Source organism: Leucoraja erinacea, chromosome 18 (genome assembly GCF_028641065.1).
Source record: "Leucoraja erinacea ecotype New England chromosome 18, Leri_hhj_1, whole genome shotgun sequence".
Taxonomy (NCBI): Eukaryota; Metazoa; Chordata; class Chondrichthyes; order Rajiformes; family Rajidae; genus Leucoraja; species Leucoraja erinaceus.
Genome location: NC_073394.1, coordinates 23,332,120 through 23,351,438, shown reverse-complemented (window position 1 = coordinate 23,351,438; position 19,319 = coordinate 23,332,120). Strand labels below are relative to the sequence as shown.

The 19,319-nt window shown below is 43.4% G+C and overlaps 1 protein-coding gene across 2 annotated transcripts in view; it reads right to left on the bottom strand.

The window, feature by feature from the left end:
* LOC129705778 (bestrophin-2-like) overlaps positions 1 to 15,799 on the bottom strand; it is a 30,479-nt gene extending 14,680 nt beyond the window's left edge. Inside the window, exons 1-4 of one of the 2 annotated variants that reach the window (XM_055649579.1) lie at positions 15,408 to 15,799; positions 12,436 to 12,595; positions 5,343 to 5,437; positions 1,568 to 1,801 (exon numbers count right to left, since the gene is read on the bottom strand). In XM_055649579.1, coding sequence (XP_055505554.1) covers positions 1,568 to 1,801; positions 5,343 to 5,437; positions 12,436 to 12,587 — 481 coding nt within the window. In that variant the 5' untranslated portion in view covers positions 12,588 to 12,595; positions 15,408 to 15,799. Of the gene's footprint in view, positions 1 to 1,567; positions 1,802 to 5,342; positions 5,438 to 12,435; positions 13,346 to 15,407 lie in introns of those variants that run through there. The other variant, XM_055649580.1, reaches the window with a different exon arrangement.
* Between the last annotated feature and the right edge of the window lie 3,520 nt (positions 15,800 to 19,319).

Here is a 19,319-nt window from a genome sequence, read left to right as displayed (position 1 = left end):
CTAACTCCACTGCTCCTGTCAGTCCAGGGCTGTTGGTTCACCCGGCAGGACAGGTAGAGTTGAGCTGGAGTTAGCGCTTCTCCATGCTGGCTATAAGCCTGGGCGCCACTGCTACGGGCCGGTGTCCCGTCAGTCCAGGGCTGTCGATTAACCCAGCAGGACAGGCAGAGTTGAGATAGATTTAGCGCTTCTTCTCCACACTGGCTGTAAGCTTGGGCCGCAACTGCTCTGGGCCGGTGTTCCATCAGTCCAGGATCACCCGGACATCTTCGGCTGCCCCCGGAGAAGGATGGGATACTCGGGAGGGGACGGGGACGGTCCAGTAGCAATTCAACAGCGCTTGCAGCACCGGAGACCCGGGTTCGATCCGGAGTACGGATGAAACACAGGTCTGTATACATGCAGCAGCACAGTTGCCGAGAATGTTTATCGCGAGTGACCTTTGACAAATCCCATGATTCCTTGCGTTTTTTCGGAATACCGAACTCGCTTATACAGTATATCGGAGCTGGAAAGCTTGGATATCCAGAATTAAGAACAGCTTCTTCCCAAATGCTTTTTGACTTGGAACCAATCACCTCTTTCATACCACATTCACGGAAGTGCTGCCATTCACCCTTACTTTTAACTCTACCTCATTCATTTATTTCCATCGTTGCAGTCTAATATTCTTCTGCACTACTTTGTTTTTGTACTATAATCTAGCACCAGTCTGCCATTTTGAACTCGTCATCGTATTGTTGTATTTATCAATACAGTATAGTGTTTAGTCTGTGAGCATCAAGTGAATAAGGAATTTTGTTGCACCCTACAAAGACAGAGTGCTGGAGTAACTCAGTGGGTGAGGCTAAATTACTCCAGCAATGTCCCGCTGAGTTACACCTGCACTCTGTGACTTTGTTTTGGAAACCACCATCTGCAGTTTCTTGCTTCTACATTTCGTTCCACCCTGTTGTATATGATGTAGGTGACAATGCACAATCCAATGTAATCTAACTCCTGCTGATCTTTTGTACCTCGCATTTAATTATGACCAGTCTTTGATCATCTCCCTGTCTTTAATTGTCCCCTGTCTCACTGGGTTTTCCCCCAACTTCGGTCACTGATTATCCCTATCTCTTATCCTTTCATCTCATCCCAGCCTCTGCTTCTCACTCCTTGCAATGCCCAGCATCCACCAGACCTCACAGGCCACTGTAATCCCCCTCACTTCCCTTCATCTGAACTGAACATTGCTCTAACCCTCCAGTTAAATCCATTCTCTGATGTCCTCATCTTCTCCTCATCAATTGTTAATACACTGGTTCAGATATTCCCAATTTAGCCACACTGTCACATTCCTTGACAGAGGCCATTGCCCTTCCCCAACAAGGACTGTCAATGGTCCTACACCTCTGTTCACATTGTCAATACTCACTTTCCCTGGCACTCCTTTTTATTTCTTCCCCATACAGATTCCCTTTCCTCCCTCTCATTTGTCTTGCACTGTCCCATATCTCCTGGTACTGGATAGAGCCAAATCCAGCCGAGAGCTTTGATCTTATCGGTTGCACTGATGTTTTCTTACCTGCCTCCATTACATGTCTCATGGTGGGAAAACGTTTGTAGACAGCAGTGCTGACTGAGCGGAAGGTGAGGATGGAAGCGAGGTTTGCGTAGCGCATCAGTGTCCTTCGTAGCATCCTGCCGTATTCATCTTTGCCTTGGACATGACAGGATACAGTGCACATAAGGCGGTCGAGCCATGGCATGCTCTGGTACTGGTTCCACCAACGTGACACAACCAGACTGACGTAGAACCCTAAGGGAGAGAGACCATCACCAGTGAGCTGTTTGAAACAAAAGGTGATTAGCATCCAGGGACATATTATTTATTGTGTGATTGTGCATTTAGTGGACAATGTATACTGTTATTGACCACGATCATGTTATAGGAGCAAAATTAAGCCATTCTGCCCATCTAGTGGCACAGTGGCACAGCGGTAGAGTTGCTGCCATAGAACGCCAGAGACCCAGGTACGATCCTGACTACGGGTGCTGTCTGTATGGCGTTTGTATGTTGTCCTGTGATCACATAGGTTTTCTACTGGTGCTCCAGTTTCCTCCCACAATCCAAAGACATACAGGTTTGTAGGTTAATTGGCTTCTGTAAAATTATAATCCTAGTGTGTAGGAAAGTGTTAGTGTATGCAGTGATCGCTGGTTGGCATAGCCTTGGTGGACCGAAGGCCTGTTTGACACTCTTACTAATCAAGAACCTATCAATCTCCGCTTTAAAAACACCTAATCTTGGTCTCCGCAGCAGTCTGCAGCGATGAATTCCACATTTACCACCCTCTAGCTAAAATAATTCTTCATCAACTCCTTTGTAAAGGTACGCCCTTTTATTCTCTCACTAGTGGAAACATCCTCTCCACATTCACTCTATCTAGTAATAAAAAGGAACTGCAGGTACTGGATTATACCAATGATAGACATAGAATGTTGGAGTAAGCCAGCCGGTCAGACAGCATCTCTGGAAAAAATGGATAGGTGACTTTTTGGGTCAGGAGCCGAGACTGATATGTGAGGGGGGCGCGTGGGAAGTAGAGTGGACCACTCCATCCACTATCCATTTTATATAGGATGCAGGAGAATATGGCAAAGCACAGCAAAGTACACTTGTGTACTGCACAAACCATGCCTCTATCCTAATAGCTTTAGGTTACAATATTTTACACCTTTACACTCCAGACATGAGCTATCTATATTACTAAAACTCTGTTCTTGACCGGTTTTGGCTTGCTGTGCTGCGGTTTCCTAGAGAACGCCACCACCTACGGCCGTCATTTTTGGCCACCTCGCTGAGAGCCCCCCTCCGCCGCACGTGTGCTGAGGATTTTTCCCGTCTATGAAAATTGACAGAGATATTAATGTTTTTACAACATTCCCCATTCTCTCTGCTGCCCCTGCTGGAGGGAGGTGGAAGGACTATAAAACCAGGAAGTGGTGTGCCTCAATCAGTCTCTGCAAGTGGTGTGCCTCAATCAGTCTCAGCAAGTGGTGTGCCTCAATCAGTCTCTGCAAGTGGTGTACCTCAATCAGAGCTTTGAATGACACAGACAAATGTCTACAGCACTGTGCGTACACTTAATTTTGTTTGAAAATGAAAATATGGTTAGAGGTAAAAAAAGCACTGCCTGCAAATGGTTGTTTGGGTTTGGGTTGAAGTAAAAAGGCACTCTCTCTCTCTCTTTCTCTCTCCCTTCCTCTCTCGCCCCCCTCTCTTCTCTCCCCCCCCTCTCCTCTCCTCTCCTCTCCTCCTCTCCTCTCCCTCTCCCGTCTCTCTCCCTCTCCTCCTCCTCTCTCCCCCTCTCCTCTTCCCCCACATCCTCTCCTCCCCCTCCTCCCCCCCTCTCTCCTCCTCCCCTCCCCCCCCCTCCCCTCCATCCCCCCTCCCTCTCCCCCCCCTCCTCCCCCCTCCCCCCCCCCTCTCCCCCTCTCCTCTCCTCTCCTCTCCTCTCCCCTCCTCTCCTCCCCCCCCCCTCTCCTCCCCCCTCCCCACTCCCCCTTTCCTCCCCCCCCCCCTCCCTCCCTCCCTCCCCTCTCCTCTCCTCTCCTCTCATCCCCTATCTTCTCCTCCCTCCTCCCCCTTCCTCTCCTCCCCCCTCTCCTCTCCTCTCCCCCTCTCCTCTCCTCCTCTCCCCCCCTCTCCTCCTCCTCTCCCCCTCCTCCCCCTCCCCTCCTCCCCTCCCCCCCTCCCCTCCTCCTCTCCCCCTCTCCTCCTCCTCCCCTCCTCTCTCCTCCCCCCCCCCATCCCCCCCCTCCCCCCCTCCCCCCCCTCCCCTCCCCCCCCCCTCCCCCCCCCTCTCCCCCCCTCCCCCCCCCCCCCCCTCTCCCTCCCCCCCCCCCCCCCCCCCCCCCTCTCCCCCCCCCCCCCCCCCCCCCCCCCCCCCCCCCCCTCTCCTCCTCCCCCTCCCCCTCCCCTCTCCTCCTCCCCCCTCTCCTCCTCCCCCCCCTCCTCCCCCCCCCCTCTCCCTCTCCCCCTCATTCTCTCTGTCCCCCTCTCTCTGCCCCTCTCTCCCCCTCTCTTCCCCTCTCTCCCTCTCCCCACCTCTCTCCCCCCCTCTCCCTTTCTTCTCCCCCCCCCCCCTCTCCCTCCCTCCCCCCCCCTCTCTCCTCCCCCCTCCTCTCCCCCCCCCCCCCTCTCCCCCCCCCCCCTCCCTACCCCCCTCTCCTCTCCTCCCCCCCCCACCTCTCTCCCCCCCCTCTCTCTCCCCCCCCTCTCCTCCCCCCCCTCTCCTCCCCCCCCTCTCTCTCTCCTCCCCCCCCCCTCTCCCTCTCTCTCTCTCCCCCCCCTCCTCCCCTCTATTAGCGTGAGTGCGGGAGGGGGGGGTAGTTAGTGTGTGATGCTGCATGCCGCCTCCCCCCCCACAACCGCACGTTGGGGGAACAGACCCAACGGGTCTGCACTTGGTCTAGTATTTCATAGAATTTTATAGGGAAAGGTTTCTGAGCAGTGAATTTAGGAAGGACAACGCCTTGACTTTGCAAACCACAGGGGCTGACCCTTTTAAAAGGAAAATGGCAAAGAGCCAGTTGATTGCAGAGTATTTTAAAACACAAGGACACAGCGATGCTCTTGAAACCAGGGGGGAAAATGCAAGCTGAAAAGGCTTGTTTCCTCATTTTGCGGCTTATCTGAACAGCATGCTCTCTAATAAAAATACATTTTTGGAATGGAAGTAATATCAATTGTTTCATTTTCTCCTCTTGTGTTTAGATTGATGACATTTGAAGATCTGACTGAAATGAGAGTGGGCCAGTTGCAGCTTAGAGATCTTTTGTGGAGCCAGGAGAAACATCCTTTCTCCTTCCAATTTTGCAATAAACCATGTTGCAGTGAGATTTGTGGCTATCTTTTGCACATGTGTAATTTTGTGTGCACAAGGTACTGGAATTGTAGGTTTAAACAACAACAACAAACATGTTGTTGCCTGATTTGGTGCTGCGTGACCTGCTGAGTTACTCTAGCACTCTGTTTTTTTTGAACAATAAAAAATACCCATCCTAGTTCAGGAACTCTTTGGGACACAATCAATTTACCAATTACTTTGTCATCTATGCAGACCTGATTTGCATATCTACTTTATCGACCTGATTTTAGTTGCATTTATTCTTTGGCTAAGAAACATGCATCACAATGTTGAATATAGATCCCACCCCAATATCCAAGGGTTGTACTGGAAAGCAACACATTATAAAAAAATAATTTTTATATTAAAACAAATTCTTACCACTAAATCTCAACTTAATTCAATTGGAGAGGTGAAAATAAAGCTAAAATCCAGAAGAATTCTTACCAAGCACAAATGACATTGGGATTAGATCAGCATAATTGTTGCAGTTGATGGCCATTTTCTCAAAGAAGCGCTTTTGGCTCTCATTCAGCATAAACCTAAAGATATTGGGGGAATAAAGTGGAAAGGCTTTTTGAAGATAAAAAAGATAAAGTGCTGGAAATGCTCAGCAGACCAGGCAGCGTCTGTGGAGAGAGAAGCAGAGTCAACATTTAACATTTCGGGTTGATGATTTTTTTTTTTTTTTCATTAGAACTTGGAAATTGAAGGAAAGAGAAATGCGTTTTCTACTTCACTAATTTCATGGGGCAAAGTGTTCCATATTCTTGCCACACTGGGTAAAATAATTGTTTCCTAATTTTCTTCTAGAGCTGTTTGTATCTCAAATGGCTTGTGTTTTGGATCCCCCTCCACATTTATTCTATCTAGTAGTTAAAAGGAACTGCAGATGCTGGTTGGGGGGAATGAAATGTGCGATGATTGTAAAAAGGTGCTGCATGTTGGGCACTAATTTAATGGACCAAAAGCCCTGTTTCTGTGCAATATGACTCTATGACGCTATGATTCCTTGTAGGTAGAGCAATAAATCTAACTAGTCTTGACATACTGAAATATATACTCTGGCTGTGGCTTGGCCAAGAGCTAACTCTGATCAGACAGGCAATTAATTAATGATTTTGATTTGATGTCTCATAAAAGAAACCTAAAGCTGTGTCCTACAATTTGGAAACAATCCTGTATATTCAGTTCAGTTTGCAGCAGAACTGAATATAATTTTGGGTCAGTGGTAACGTGGTCCCCTCTGAATTAAGAGATTATGGTTTTAAGCCTGTTCAGAATCCTGGCAACCAATTTGTGAGCATACCATTGCTGCACCGAGGGATCTCTCTAATGTCCTTGTCTTAGGTGTGAGGTGCCAAATATTGGAGCTGACACTTAGGTGGATGCTAAAGATTTTATAGCACTGTTTGTAGCAGTGTGAGGGCCTGCCAAAAATGTATCCGCCAACTAACAATGCAAATGTATAAGTAACCATTTATTGATTCCATTATTTATCAAAGATAATATTATTGTTGAATGCAGTGTTAAAAGGGAGAAATGCAAAATAACGACTTAGATTGGTGATCTCGGTAGGATTTATCTCTACCAATGAAATGGAAACTGTTAACATTAAACTGCTTACCTTTTAATGCACCCATAGGCAGAACAAAAGTGGTCATAATGAATGATTATTTTGTGTTAATATTTACAGTAGATAATATTGAATCAGGAATGGGGTCCATCAAAAGTAACCTCAACAAAATAACAGAAAATAATTGCTTTCAAGAGTGCCAAAACCCTAATATATGCTTAAGTTCAAATGTGGCAAATCCAGATGGGTTGCATTAACCAGAATGACTGGGAACATATAGGGAATGATAATCAGGGAAAACATTAATAATCATGTTCAGAGGTTTGGAATTAATAAAGGAACCGGACCATGATTTTTTTAAAGGCATATCATGTTTGATTAATCTGGGGGTTTTGGTGAGCTAACAAAGAAGGTTAATGAAGGGACATGGATTTATATATGGGATTTAAAAAGGCATTTGAAACCCTCTCACATAAAACAACCGGTTAGCAAAATTGAAACCAATGTGATGAAGTTGGCTCGGGACTGAAAACCAGTGTGTCCTATTCCTGATTGTGAGTACATAAAGAGTGGTGCTCCAAAGCAAAGATCCTATAGCAAGCAAAGATCTTTGCCTGCTACATCCTTTTCGTCGAGTGGGCTATCTTGCTTGCTATAGGATCTTTGCTCCAAAGGGCTTAGTGTTGAGACCCCCCCCACCATTTCAGATGTATATTCATTGCTTGGACGTGCTACACTGAGTAACAAAGGGCCAATTCAATCAGGGTGTAAATCATCCCAGCATGCTGATGTTTTCCAATACCATACATATGTCTATCCACACAGCCAATGGTTGAGACTTTAATTCCACTTGCTGGTGTAAATTGGAGCAGGAAGGCGCAACCTGGCATGTATGTTGAACTTCACAGTTTAAGCAGATGCACATCCTGCTATGGGATGTGCTACAACTGACAATGAGTGTTTTTCCCAGCAATTCATAGCTGGCTATGTCTACTGAAGCACTATCATTGAGGATGCTGGTAGCATTCTGTTAGTAGAAAGGTGTCATTATGAGATTGATTAATCAGGTAAATAGGCAACATTGACAAGCTGATCTGAGAAAAATCTACGACATCAGATTCTTTAACACTACCTAGGCTTCTCTGTTAAATAATACCTTCCAACACGGGTTTTCTGAAGTTGTCATCAATGCGATATGAAGATAGACACAAAATGTTGGAGTAACTCAGCGTGACAGGCAGCATCTCTGGAGCGAAGGAATGGGTGACGTTTCGGGTCCAGACCCTTCTTCAGACTGATATCAGGGGAGTGGGTGGAACAGAGATAGAATGTAGTCAGAGACAGTAAGACTGGTGCGAGAACTGGGAAGGGGATGGAGAGAGAGGGAAAGCAAGGGCTATTTGAAGTTAGAGAAGTCAATGTTCATACCACAGGGGTGTAAGCTACCCAAGCGAAATATGAGATGCTGTTCCTCCAATTTGCACTGGGCCTCACTCTGACAATGGAGGAGGCCCAGGACAGGAAGGTCAGATTGGGAATGGGAGGGGGAGTTAAAGTGCTGAACAACCGGGAGATCAGGTAGATTAAGGCGGACTGACGGAGGTGTTCAGCGAAACGATCACCGAGCCTGCACTTGGTCTCGCCAATGTACAGAAGTTGACAACTGGAACAGCGGATACAGTAGATGTGGTTGGAGGAGGTGCAAGTGAACCTCTGCCTCACCTGAAAAGACTTGCAGTCTTTGGATGGAGTCAAGGAGTATGAAGATCCAGATCAAATCTACCATTCTCTCCATCTATGTCAGACAACCTTTAATATCATCTTCCTCACCTTAATGATATTTCCAAATGGCCACAGCAGATTCCTGCCTCACAATTTACTTTTCACTTAACAATGGAGATTTCACCCAGCCACCCTACTTACAGAGAGTTACTTTCATATGTTTTCATTTTAGTGAAAAACATATGACATTTTGGGCATTGCAATTGTCCAGCATTTCTATGGCAGCAAGCAGTTATTGACTACATAGGAGCTCCCATTTATAATCCACATTTTTTCATCAACAGGAATAGTTTCCACTTTCTCAAGGTACATTTGGTTTGCAGAGTTTTCTCATGATCAATGCCATATTTCTTGGCAGTTGTCAAGTGACCTTCATCTTTAGGGAAAGTGAATGACTAGACATTTCCAGGAACTGTCAGTGTAACTAGATGTGATTTCTGCGGAAGTGGGCTTTATACTCTATTTCTTGGCTTTCTGTAGCAATTTGCCATCCAATCACAGATGCAAATAACTGCCACAAGGACAGATCAGACAAGTAGCAGAATACTATTGGTCTCCTGAAATTTCAATCTTAGTGTCTCTGTCAGCCTTACCATACAGATCAATTTGTCTGCCTGAGTCCATCCTGTTTTCTGCATTTGGCCCTTAACCTTTAATCTTTTCCTCTTGTTTTTCCTGTCTAAGTATCTGCTCTTCATGGCATGTCGTTGTTCCCTTAGATATGGAAGCTGCACATGTGCAACAGAGTCTAGATGTTCAGCTGATTTGTATGAGATCACAAAGACGCAGAAAGAATTTATGTGACAACCTTTGTCCTTCCACAACAAATATCACTTCCTACAATGTGCAGCAAATGACACATTGACAAAAAGCCCTCGTAAGAAAATGCTCTTGATATCGTTAAGTGAGAAAGAGTGCGTAGAAGATTTACGAGGATGTTGCCAGGACTCGATGATCTGAGCTATAGGGTGAGATTGGGCAGGCTGGGACTTTATTCCTTGGAGTGCAGGAGACTGAGGGGTGATCCTGTAGAGGTTTTTTTTTAAATAATTCATGAAGGAGATAAGGTGAATTCACAGTCTTTTACCCAGGGAAGGAGAATAAAGAACCAGAGGACATAGGATTAAGGTGAGAGGGGTAAGATTTAACTGAGGGACAACTTTTTTTACTCAGAAGGTGGTGGTATATGTAATAACCTGCCAGTGGAGGTAGTTGAGGCAGGTACAATAACAGGATTTAAAATACACTTGAACAAGTACATTGATAGGAAAAGTTTAGAGGGATATAGACCAAATACGGGAAAATGGGACTAGCTGAGATGGGGCATCTTGGTCAGTATGGACGAGTTTGGCAAGGGCTTGTTTTCATGTTGTATGTCTCGATGACTCCATCTTCAGAGAAGAGGCCATGGCATCCTGGCTCTTGTCACATATGGAGATGCACCTCTCTATGCTCCACGTCATCACTTGCAATTTGGTTCTCCTGACTACCACCTCCAAATGTACATTAAATGGTTGATTTGTTAAAGTTTGATTGCAATATTTGTTTGTAGTATTGCCCAAGCAACAGTGAGCCGTTCAATAGAAGGTGCCATCTGTGAGCAGTCTTACTGACTGGGATTGATTACATATAATTCCCTGAGCTGCACAGTCCTTCCTCCCTTATCATCAGGCCACTCTTGATGATCTATGCAGAAGTTATGCTGCGTTACTTCACGTCTGTGTTGTTGGCCTTGGATCTGTTTTCTCACTGCAGCTTTGTCTCTTTGCATGCAGACTAGGCAATTTAGTATGTATAATGGCTGAAAAAAATGGTTTTCCACGTACGTTGAGGATCTGCTATTCTGAAGGACTATAACTTATTCAAACCAGATTCTAAGATGCTAATACTAATCCTGGGAGATGCCAGTCTTATTTTACTTCACTGCCTTTCATTCTTAGCATCCAGCTATCGATCAAGTTCCCCCTACCATGTACCATTCACTAAAGGCCACTGGTCCACTGTACTTCCGAATCTTGTCTGAGGAAAGCTGAACTGGATGGCATATGTTTGAATGCAAAAATATGGAACAGGAAGTTGGCTACAGAAATGGGACGCAGCTAACAAGTTTGTTGTTCCACAGCATCATTGCCCTTCCAGTATCAGGGACCAGGGTATATATGTGCATAAATCCTTGTAGGAGGTGGGGCAAGTTGACAGAGCAATTAATGAAGCAAATGGGATGCTGGACTTATGATGCCTACCCTTATATAATACATTGTTGGGATCAGAAGAATAGAATTGTATATGGTTATAGTCATCATACATTGGGATGGAAATTAAGGCTTTAGTGTGTGCATAACAGTTCTGTAGATGTGTCTGTTACAACCAGTTGGACTTCTTGCAGCAGAAAAGGTGCAGTGGGGAGGGATCTGAAAGGGGTATAGAAATGTTTACTGAGTGTCGGGTGTAAAAATCAAGTACTGAAGTGCATAAAGTTAACGTACAAAACAGAGAGTGACACAAGGAAAAATGTTATGTGCAGCAAACGGTTATGATCCAGCTGAAAATGTGGCAGATGGAGATTCAATTGAATATTGAATTAAAAAATAAATTGGATAGATAGTTGATTGTTAGAAATTTGAATGTTAAAAAAATGCTTTGGAGAAAGAACAGAGACATAGATGTTAATGGATTGGTTTACAAAGCTGCATTGTGGACTGGATAAGCAAATAGTGTGCACAAGTACTCCAATAATCCTACAATTCAAGAGAAATAATGCAGGAGTTCTAATCTTCCAAATCTCTTCATTTAGAAACTGTTCTTGCGGATTGGAAAATTGCCATTTCAATACTTAATGAGTTAAGACAGGAAACCAAAAGATTATGTAATATCTGTGTAGTTGGACATTACTGAAGTCTCAAATTAAGGGTGATCGAATATCTTGAAACGTTTTCAGCTGATCAGAGAAAATCAACATGGATTTAACAGGAGGTCATACTCGATGATTGGATTGTTTCAAGGGATATCTTAATTTATGAACAGGAAAATGTCATTTGATATCATTTATATGGACCCTCAAAAAATATTTGACAATAATTCTCATGAGAGACCATTAAATTTCATGGATTTGATTAAAAAAAACCCTTGACCTGGTTAGAAGATTATTGAGTACCAGTAAAATGGATAATGGATAGACATGTTGATAGAAAATGATGATTGGTGTCCCCTCAAGGATGTAATGCTGGTTTCATAATTCTACACTACTTTCTGAAATAGAAACTAATATATCCAAGATCGCAAGATACATGAGAAGGCTATATTGTAAACGGTGTAGATGGAAGCATAAAGGTATAATGATATGTTAAACAAATTGGTAAAAGAGTGGCAATTACATTATAATATTGGTACTTAAAAGCATAATTGGAACCTATTTCTATGGTTAGGAGGGTGACAGGGATTGTTCTGAGATTCAGGTCGATATTACTATATCATATGCACTAGGATGCAATGAAAATTCCTTGATTGCATGAAGCTCGTAGAGAAAGCAGTACAAAGTGATGATGTATAATTATAAATGCAACATCAAATGCTAAACAACATAGTGGTATAAATATTGTAGGGCAATCTGAAGTAGTGCAAAATAAAAACACTATAGTGCAATAATGGAATAACTGAATGAGATAGAGCTAAAAGTACAGGATAGCACTTCCGGGAAAAGGGTGCAAAAGAGGCAATTGGCTCAGGAGCCTGATAGCTGTGGGGAAGAAACTCTCTGCGGGTTCAGATGGTCAAGAGAAAACCAGTTGCCACGCCAGGCTGAGGTGCATCCCATCAAAATACTTTCTATAGCACATCTGTAGAATGTTTAAGAGAATCTTTGTAGAGTTGCCTATGAAGAGTAAATGCAGTTTGTTGATTGCCGCATCAGTGTGAAGGGATTAGATTGAGTTGCTAATAATATGGATGCCAAGGAACTTGAAGCTGTTGAACATCGCTATAATAGCCTTGTTTGCTCAGGAGATACCTATGGGCATGGTGTGTACTGGTGGGGGAACAAAAAAAATAGTAAGAAAAAGTAAATGGAATGAAGAAAAAGAGAAGTAATCAATTACATAAAATTTAATGAGAATAGTCAAAGTGATGAACTGATCTTTGTGATGCTTAGCCCATGTTCCTACTCAATCTCTGGATTTCACATACCTGTAGATGCAGCTGAGAGTGAGGTAAAGCAGCATAAAGATGAGGAACTCCTTGTACAGTAATTTGTATATGCTGCCCTTCCACTGCAACAAGAGCTTGGAAAACCCGCACAAGCGGGCATTGGCCACACGACTTGTATATGTCACTGTCATAATGCCACCTGGAGGGAGGAACACAGATTGCTTGAATTGTTGCCAACGGATAAACTGTTTGAGAAGATAAACATATTTTCTTTCCCTCTACCTTTTTCTTCCTTTTACCAGTTGGGAGTTGGTTCAATGGATGCTGGCCATCAATAGTTATAGAATTGAATAGAATAGAATAGAATGCCTTTTATTGTCATTCAAACAGCTTGGTTTGAACAAAATTGCATTTCTACAGTCTTAACATTACAAAAAAAACCAAGACCCACATTTAACACAATTTACACAAACATCCATCACAGTGAATCTCCAGCACCTCCTCACTGTGAAGGAGGGAAAAAGTCTTATCTCTTCCCTTTGTTCTTCTCCCGTGGTCCAATAGTCCAACTGCAACGTCGAGGCGACTGGGGGTGACAGCCGTTAAGCCGCGCCAGGCGATGTTAGGCCCCGCTCCTAGTCATTTAAACCCCGCGATTCCAGTGGGAGAAGTTGCTGTTGCGGGAGCTCCGAAAAGCGGTCTCCCACCAGGGACCTGTGAGCTCCCGATGTTCCTGTCCACCGGGCCTGTAGCCGGAGCCTCCGAAGCTCTGAAGTCAACTAGCTCCACGGTGAGGGAGTCCGCAGGCTCCGCGACTGGAGCCCTTAGGTTAGTTCTGGCCGGAAGCCACCACCGGCTCCACGATGTTAGGCCCAACGACATCGGAGACCCGACAGGGAAAAAGTCTGGTCCCCCGTACAGGGAAGAGATTAAACGGTTTCCCCCCCCCCACCCCTCACATATACACAGCTAAAAAATAATAAAAACTAGAATCAACACATACATTTAACGAGACAAAAATTTAAAAAAAGACAGACAAACTGCAGTTGAGCCTCTGACGTTAGGTGCCGTCACACCACATATTTGAGAGTACCAGAGGACAAGCTTGCACAGTCTGAATTTGATATTTATCCCTTTTGGAATTTGCACATCTACTTACAGTGGAGCCAATTAATGGTAAAAATCCAAGCTGGGTTTTTGTTTGAAGTTAGTTCAAGAGAAATAAAAGCAGAAAATGCTAGAGGTACTCAACAGTCAGGCAGCAACTCTGCTGAAAGACTCAGATAATGTTTTGGGTCCATGACCCTACCATCAGAAGTTAGGAATCAATGATGTGTTATATTACAGAGAAGGGGAAGGAATGCAGAGAACAAAAGGCATACGTTCAGTAAGGTGATGACCAAAAGTGATTGGATTACACAAATAGTCTTAGTGCTGACTTGGAGAGGGTGGTTAAGGCTTGTTGAAAGATCAAAGAACAGTTGATCTTAAGTCTTTAGACTTTAATGATACTGGGTTGAAATAGGCCCTTCTGCCCACTGTCTGTGCTGACCAGGAATCACCCCGTACACTAGCACTCTCTTACACACGAGGGATAATTTACAATGTACAGAAGCCAATTTACTTACAAGCCTCTACATCTTTGGAGTGTGGAAGGAAACCAGAGCACCCGAAGAAAACCCACACGGTCACAGGGAGAACGTACAAATTCCGTACACACAACACTTGTAGTCAGGATCGAACCCGGGTCTCTAGCACTGCAAGGCAGCAACCCTACCACTGTGCCACTGTGTTAACCTAGGTGGGCATATAAATACATGAAGATGAACAAGCACAAGCAATGTGGAAAAGATTACTGAAGAATATTGAAGCCGCTTGCTGTGTTGATGTTGCTATCTGATTAAAGTCAGTCTACTCAGCAGAGACCAGAGTTTGAGTTGTCATGGCTCAAGATAACATTTGTAGGTACATTTGAGTTGATAGTCATCTCAGAAATAGTTACATTTAGACATTAAATTAAGGCTGATTCAGGTGGACAGATAAGATTCTATAGCTCTGTGTTCCCTGGTGTTCTAGGATACATTAATCATTAAACCAAGAAGTAAAAATTAGATTTTATGGTCATTGTCAGATTGCTATTTTTGGGAGCTTGCCATGTCTAATCAGCTGTGGCATTTCCTACATTACAACAGCTACAACATTTTATGCAGTACATTTTGGTTGTAAATTGCACTGAAATATCCTGAGATCATGAAAGGAAAATATTAATATGTTTTATTGTTCAAAATTGTAAAGTCTATGGATGTTGCTTTTAATCTAGAATTTGAGATGGCGGAATACGGCCCCGGATAAGACATCTGTAAGAGGGCGAAGAGTGATGCCAACAGAGAATGTTAGAGTGAAACATTCAAACATGTTTAACATCTAACATGTAATTAATCTCTGGGAAAATATTATTTTACGGCCCCGGGTTATTGTTAAATCGGCACCTGCAGCAATTGTCAATTAGACTACAACCAGAGATTAGTTTGCAGCATTTGAAGACAGCACATGAAGTATAAAATTCTGATACATTAAAAATGTAGCAAAGGATTAGAATTTTAACAGAATGAAAGTATCTAGCTAACATAAAGCTGAGTAAGAATATCAAGTGTATAGACAAGTCAGAAATCCCTTCTAATGCAATCGTGTCAGAAATGAATATCTCAACTTTTGGGGAAACTTTGGGCATGCATAAGATTCTCTGAAAGACTTCTGCCTTGATTTGCTGACGGTAGACTCTTAAACCCGAAAAGGCCACCATGAAAACCGAAAATGGATATAAACCTTCACAATTCCATGGATATGCAAAACGATGTCAAATGTTTTTCTTCAGTTCTGCTTCAAAACCTCTGTCACTCAACTTTGCCATAAGGCCAATTGTAAAGATGAAGTGCTGGTAATATCACTCGGTCAAATATTGGTTTAGAAATAGTTACTCGGTCAAATGTCATTTTAGAAACAGTACTCACTGTATTTTAAGGCTAGAGCCTCTCCCTTTCCTTTGTGTCCGAGTTCTGATTTCCAGAAGGTTCTTGAAGGCTCATTTTTTCCTCTGTCCGTGTGGTAATATGGCAAAAGAAGTACGCATGGAATTTTGAAACCCTTTCAAGTAGTGCTGGTCACTTGACCAGCTAATCTGCAAATTTACAACACTGCTTTGTTCTTGTGTTAATCTCTCTCACTAACATTCTGTTACATTTTCAGTGCTATTTCACAACACAAAGTGGTTAAACAACTTGTAAAACGAAGCAATTTTTGACCATCAGGTCCGGAACCTTGAAAGCAGGATTCTTTGTCACAATAAAAGTAACAAATGAAACAAACAAGAACAATTATGGAATTTTAATCTTCCCTGTTTTTCTGAAATGTTACCTTCACAGTCTTGTGGGCGCTCTCCAGGTCATTGGGTTGGATGAGTCCACGAGTACAGCCGAACCACATCATGACTGACCAGCAGGGGATGTCAACACTGAAATGGTCGTGTAATAATAATAATAATAATAATACATTTTATTTATGGGCGCCTTTCAAGAGTCTCAAGGACACCTTACAAAAATTTAGCAGGTAGAGGAAAAACATGTAAGGGGAATGAAATAAATAATAGAGACATGACTAGTACACAAAGTAAAGACAGAATACAATTCAAAGGTCAGCTGGCCCCTAACATGGGGTAAGTGGAAGATTAATGCTCCTGCTTTCTCTTGGGTGAAGATATAAATGTTGCTGATCACAAAAATGGCATACAAATCATTTAAATCCATGATGGACTATTTATGGGTTTCTTCCTTGGTGGAACCTGACTTCATCAGGTTAAAATGTATTTGTTCCATCTATTTGTACAAGCTTTAGAAATATGTTCCAGTCTGATTGATGGTATAGAGTTTTTATCAAGGCACAAAACTTATTTAGGAGGTCCTAACAAGTTGGTTGGAGCCAATGTCCTTGGGCAGTGATTCACTTGATGGTCATTCAGAATGATAGGAACAAATAAAAGCATTCTTTAAAGTTTGTCTCTGCAGATTGGACCATTGGGATGATGACTGACTTTTCATGAGTACAAATTTGTGGGAATAATTGTTTACATTTAGTGCCCATTGGAAGCAATGAATGAAAGTAATATTTTATTGTTTTTGCTAGGGACCCAGTCCAAGTAGGGGAAAATCAACCAACTATTCCATGTGTTGGTCCATTTCATTATTTTGTTCCCAGAACATGAAATTGATGTGCTTAGGATAGATTGACAAACTTAAACTGCTTTCAGGCATTGGTTGCTTTAGAGCTAACTAATTTATCTTATTGTCTTGCATAAAGAACTTACAAGAACCTTTGGTAAACTCTCCATGTTTATTGTCACATGCTAGAAGCTTTATGGCACGTCCATCAAAGATGGCAGTAGTTACCTGACCCACAGAATCACGTGTCATAACAACCAGGTACCTTTGAATCTCCACTTTCAGTCTCAGATTCATTGCCAGAGAAAGCTGTGGTGGCCGTCAATGAATATTTTTAAGGTGGAGGGCCAAGGGTTATGGGAAGATGCTATGAGATTGGGGTTGAGAAGGAAAGATAGATCAGGCTTGATTGAATGGAGGAATAGACTTGATGGGCTGAATGACCTCATTTTGTTCCGACAATTTATGAACATCAGGTGGCTCATAAGAAGTCAGGTGGGAGTCTGGCAGAGGGTGGTAGGTGGTTCAAATCTTTGTACTTGCAATGATCAAGACTTCCGTTAAAGTATGTGGAGCCCAAGTTAACTTTTGTGAGCTCACAGGAATGTCTCTGATAGATCCAGTGAGCTGCCAGATGTTATTATAATGGCTTCAACTGAAGTTACCTCAGCACAGATTTTGAATGCTTGATCTGACAGCTGAGTGTATAGCAAGACAGTAATGTTTTGTGGAGAGAATTAAACTAAATTCATGTACAGTATCAGGTATGTCAACTGCAGGTGGGTAGGGCCTTAGAATAATTAAATTGTTCCGTGGCTTCTTATCTCACATCTAAATGTAAATTTGAACTTGGCGTGTGCAAATTAAGTGTTGCCATTAGCAGCATCATGCGGAATTGGGAGCATCTTCCTCTGCGCCAACTTGAGAACATCTCCATTCCAAGGTGCAGGCTACAATTAGCTACATGGCACAGCCACAATGCTGGGTGCTGATTTGCAATTCCCAGGAGAGCGGGTATGTCTGCCTGCAATGACACAGACTCAGAAATCACTGAACCTCCGGGTGATTCTCATGGTTTGCCAGTATGCGGGTCAAATCTAATGATCTCAGGGATAATGAGATTCCCACCCTCCGTCACTGTCTGCTCACTCAGCGTGCTGAATCAGTTGACTCGGACCTGTCCACAGGCTTGTTGTTTGCATGATATCCTGTTCATTGATTCATCAAAAAATCTACTTTTGTAATCTCTTTCTGTGTGAAAGTAGCCACATAAGCACACATCCTGCCTGTGTAACTAAATTTGTACATTTGAAAATTATCTTGCTCTGTTTTATTTCTATTCTCTCTCTTCACCCCCGACCGAGTTCTCTAGAAAAGGGTGTATCCCCCAAACATCCACCCACTCTTTATGCACTGTGTGCATCACCGTTAAACTGTTGAAGCCTGGAGTTAATTAATAGAGTATAATAACTAAACAAAACTATCACAGTCTGTGTATGACCACAAACAAGGAAAATTTTGCTCTGTGACCTTGCATTAGCAAAAGTCAGCAGCTGAGTTTGCAAGAGTTGGGGTAGCCTGTGTTTATATTCACTCTAAGCTTATCAACTTCCTTAGAAGCTCACAAAACTTTCTTTCATCACGAGGCTTTGCCATGTTATGTGGGGGAAGAAGATAAGGAGATGCAAAATGCAGCTTGGATCAAGGGGCATTCACACTGGGACTCTTTTAAATATGTCCCATCAGGCAAATGCATCAGCATCTGCCTTCCAAAGAATCGTTGGACTTGTTCATCAAACGGATTGCAGGACAGCGATTTGTACCTCCTCTGCCTCTCTCAATGTCAGAATCTCTCACAGGTTTACTAATCTCCCATAATTCATGGTGTGTCCAGCAATTTGCACAGTGCTACTTAGTGACGAGCAGATCACTACTGACAGGTAGCAGTGATTTTAGAAGAAACATAGAAAGTATTTGGTTTGGAGAAAGTAAAACTAGTTGTAAGGTGTGACAGGGTCCTCTCCCTTGTGTGTCGCTTTGATCCCTTTAACTTGCTGACAAGGGCAGGTGAGGCCAATCATTGGTAACAGCAGGGTCTAATTAGCTGATAAAGGTTGGACACTTGAACCTCGTCAGCCTGCTCCCTATAAAACACAGGCATGCTAGCTAGAAGAAAGAATGTGAGGTAAAGAGACAAAGTGGTGTTAGCTGTGCTATGGACCTGCTAGCTGTGTTCCCCCTCGTTCAAGGAAGACTGAGTCACTGGGACAGACCCAAGACCACCAGCGCCACCATGTGATCAAGACTGGACAGCTGAGAAAGAAGCCTGAGCCAGCCTGCTACTCTACCTAATGCTGACTGAGTGGCCGGGGCCAGCATGAGATTCTTGAACCTCTTCCTGCCCATGGTCACGCGCACACATGCACACAGATGCACAGATGCGCGTGCGCACAAGCACACAGATGTGCACACACACAGATGCACACACATAGACATAGATGCACACACAAGATCACAAGGCCTCCTGTGAAGATCGGGAATGAGTTGCCTGGACAACCCTGAGATTGCGTGTTCTCATGGTGTTCTGATGGCGTCCTAATATTTCCACTTTCTGGAATAGTCTTTCTGCTGGCTAGTTAGTATGCAACAAAAGGTTTTTACTGTACCTCTGTATGTGACAATAAACTTAACTAAATGGCATGGGACATC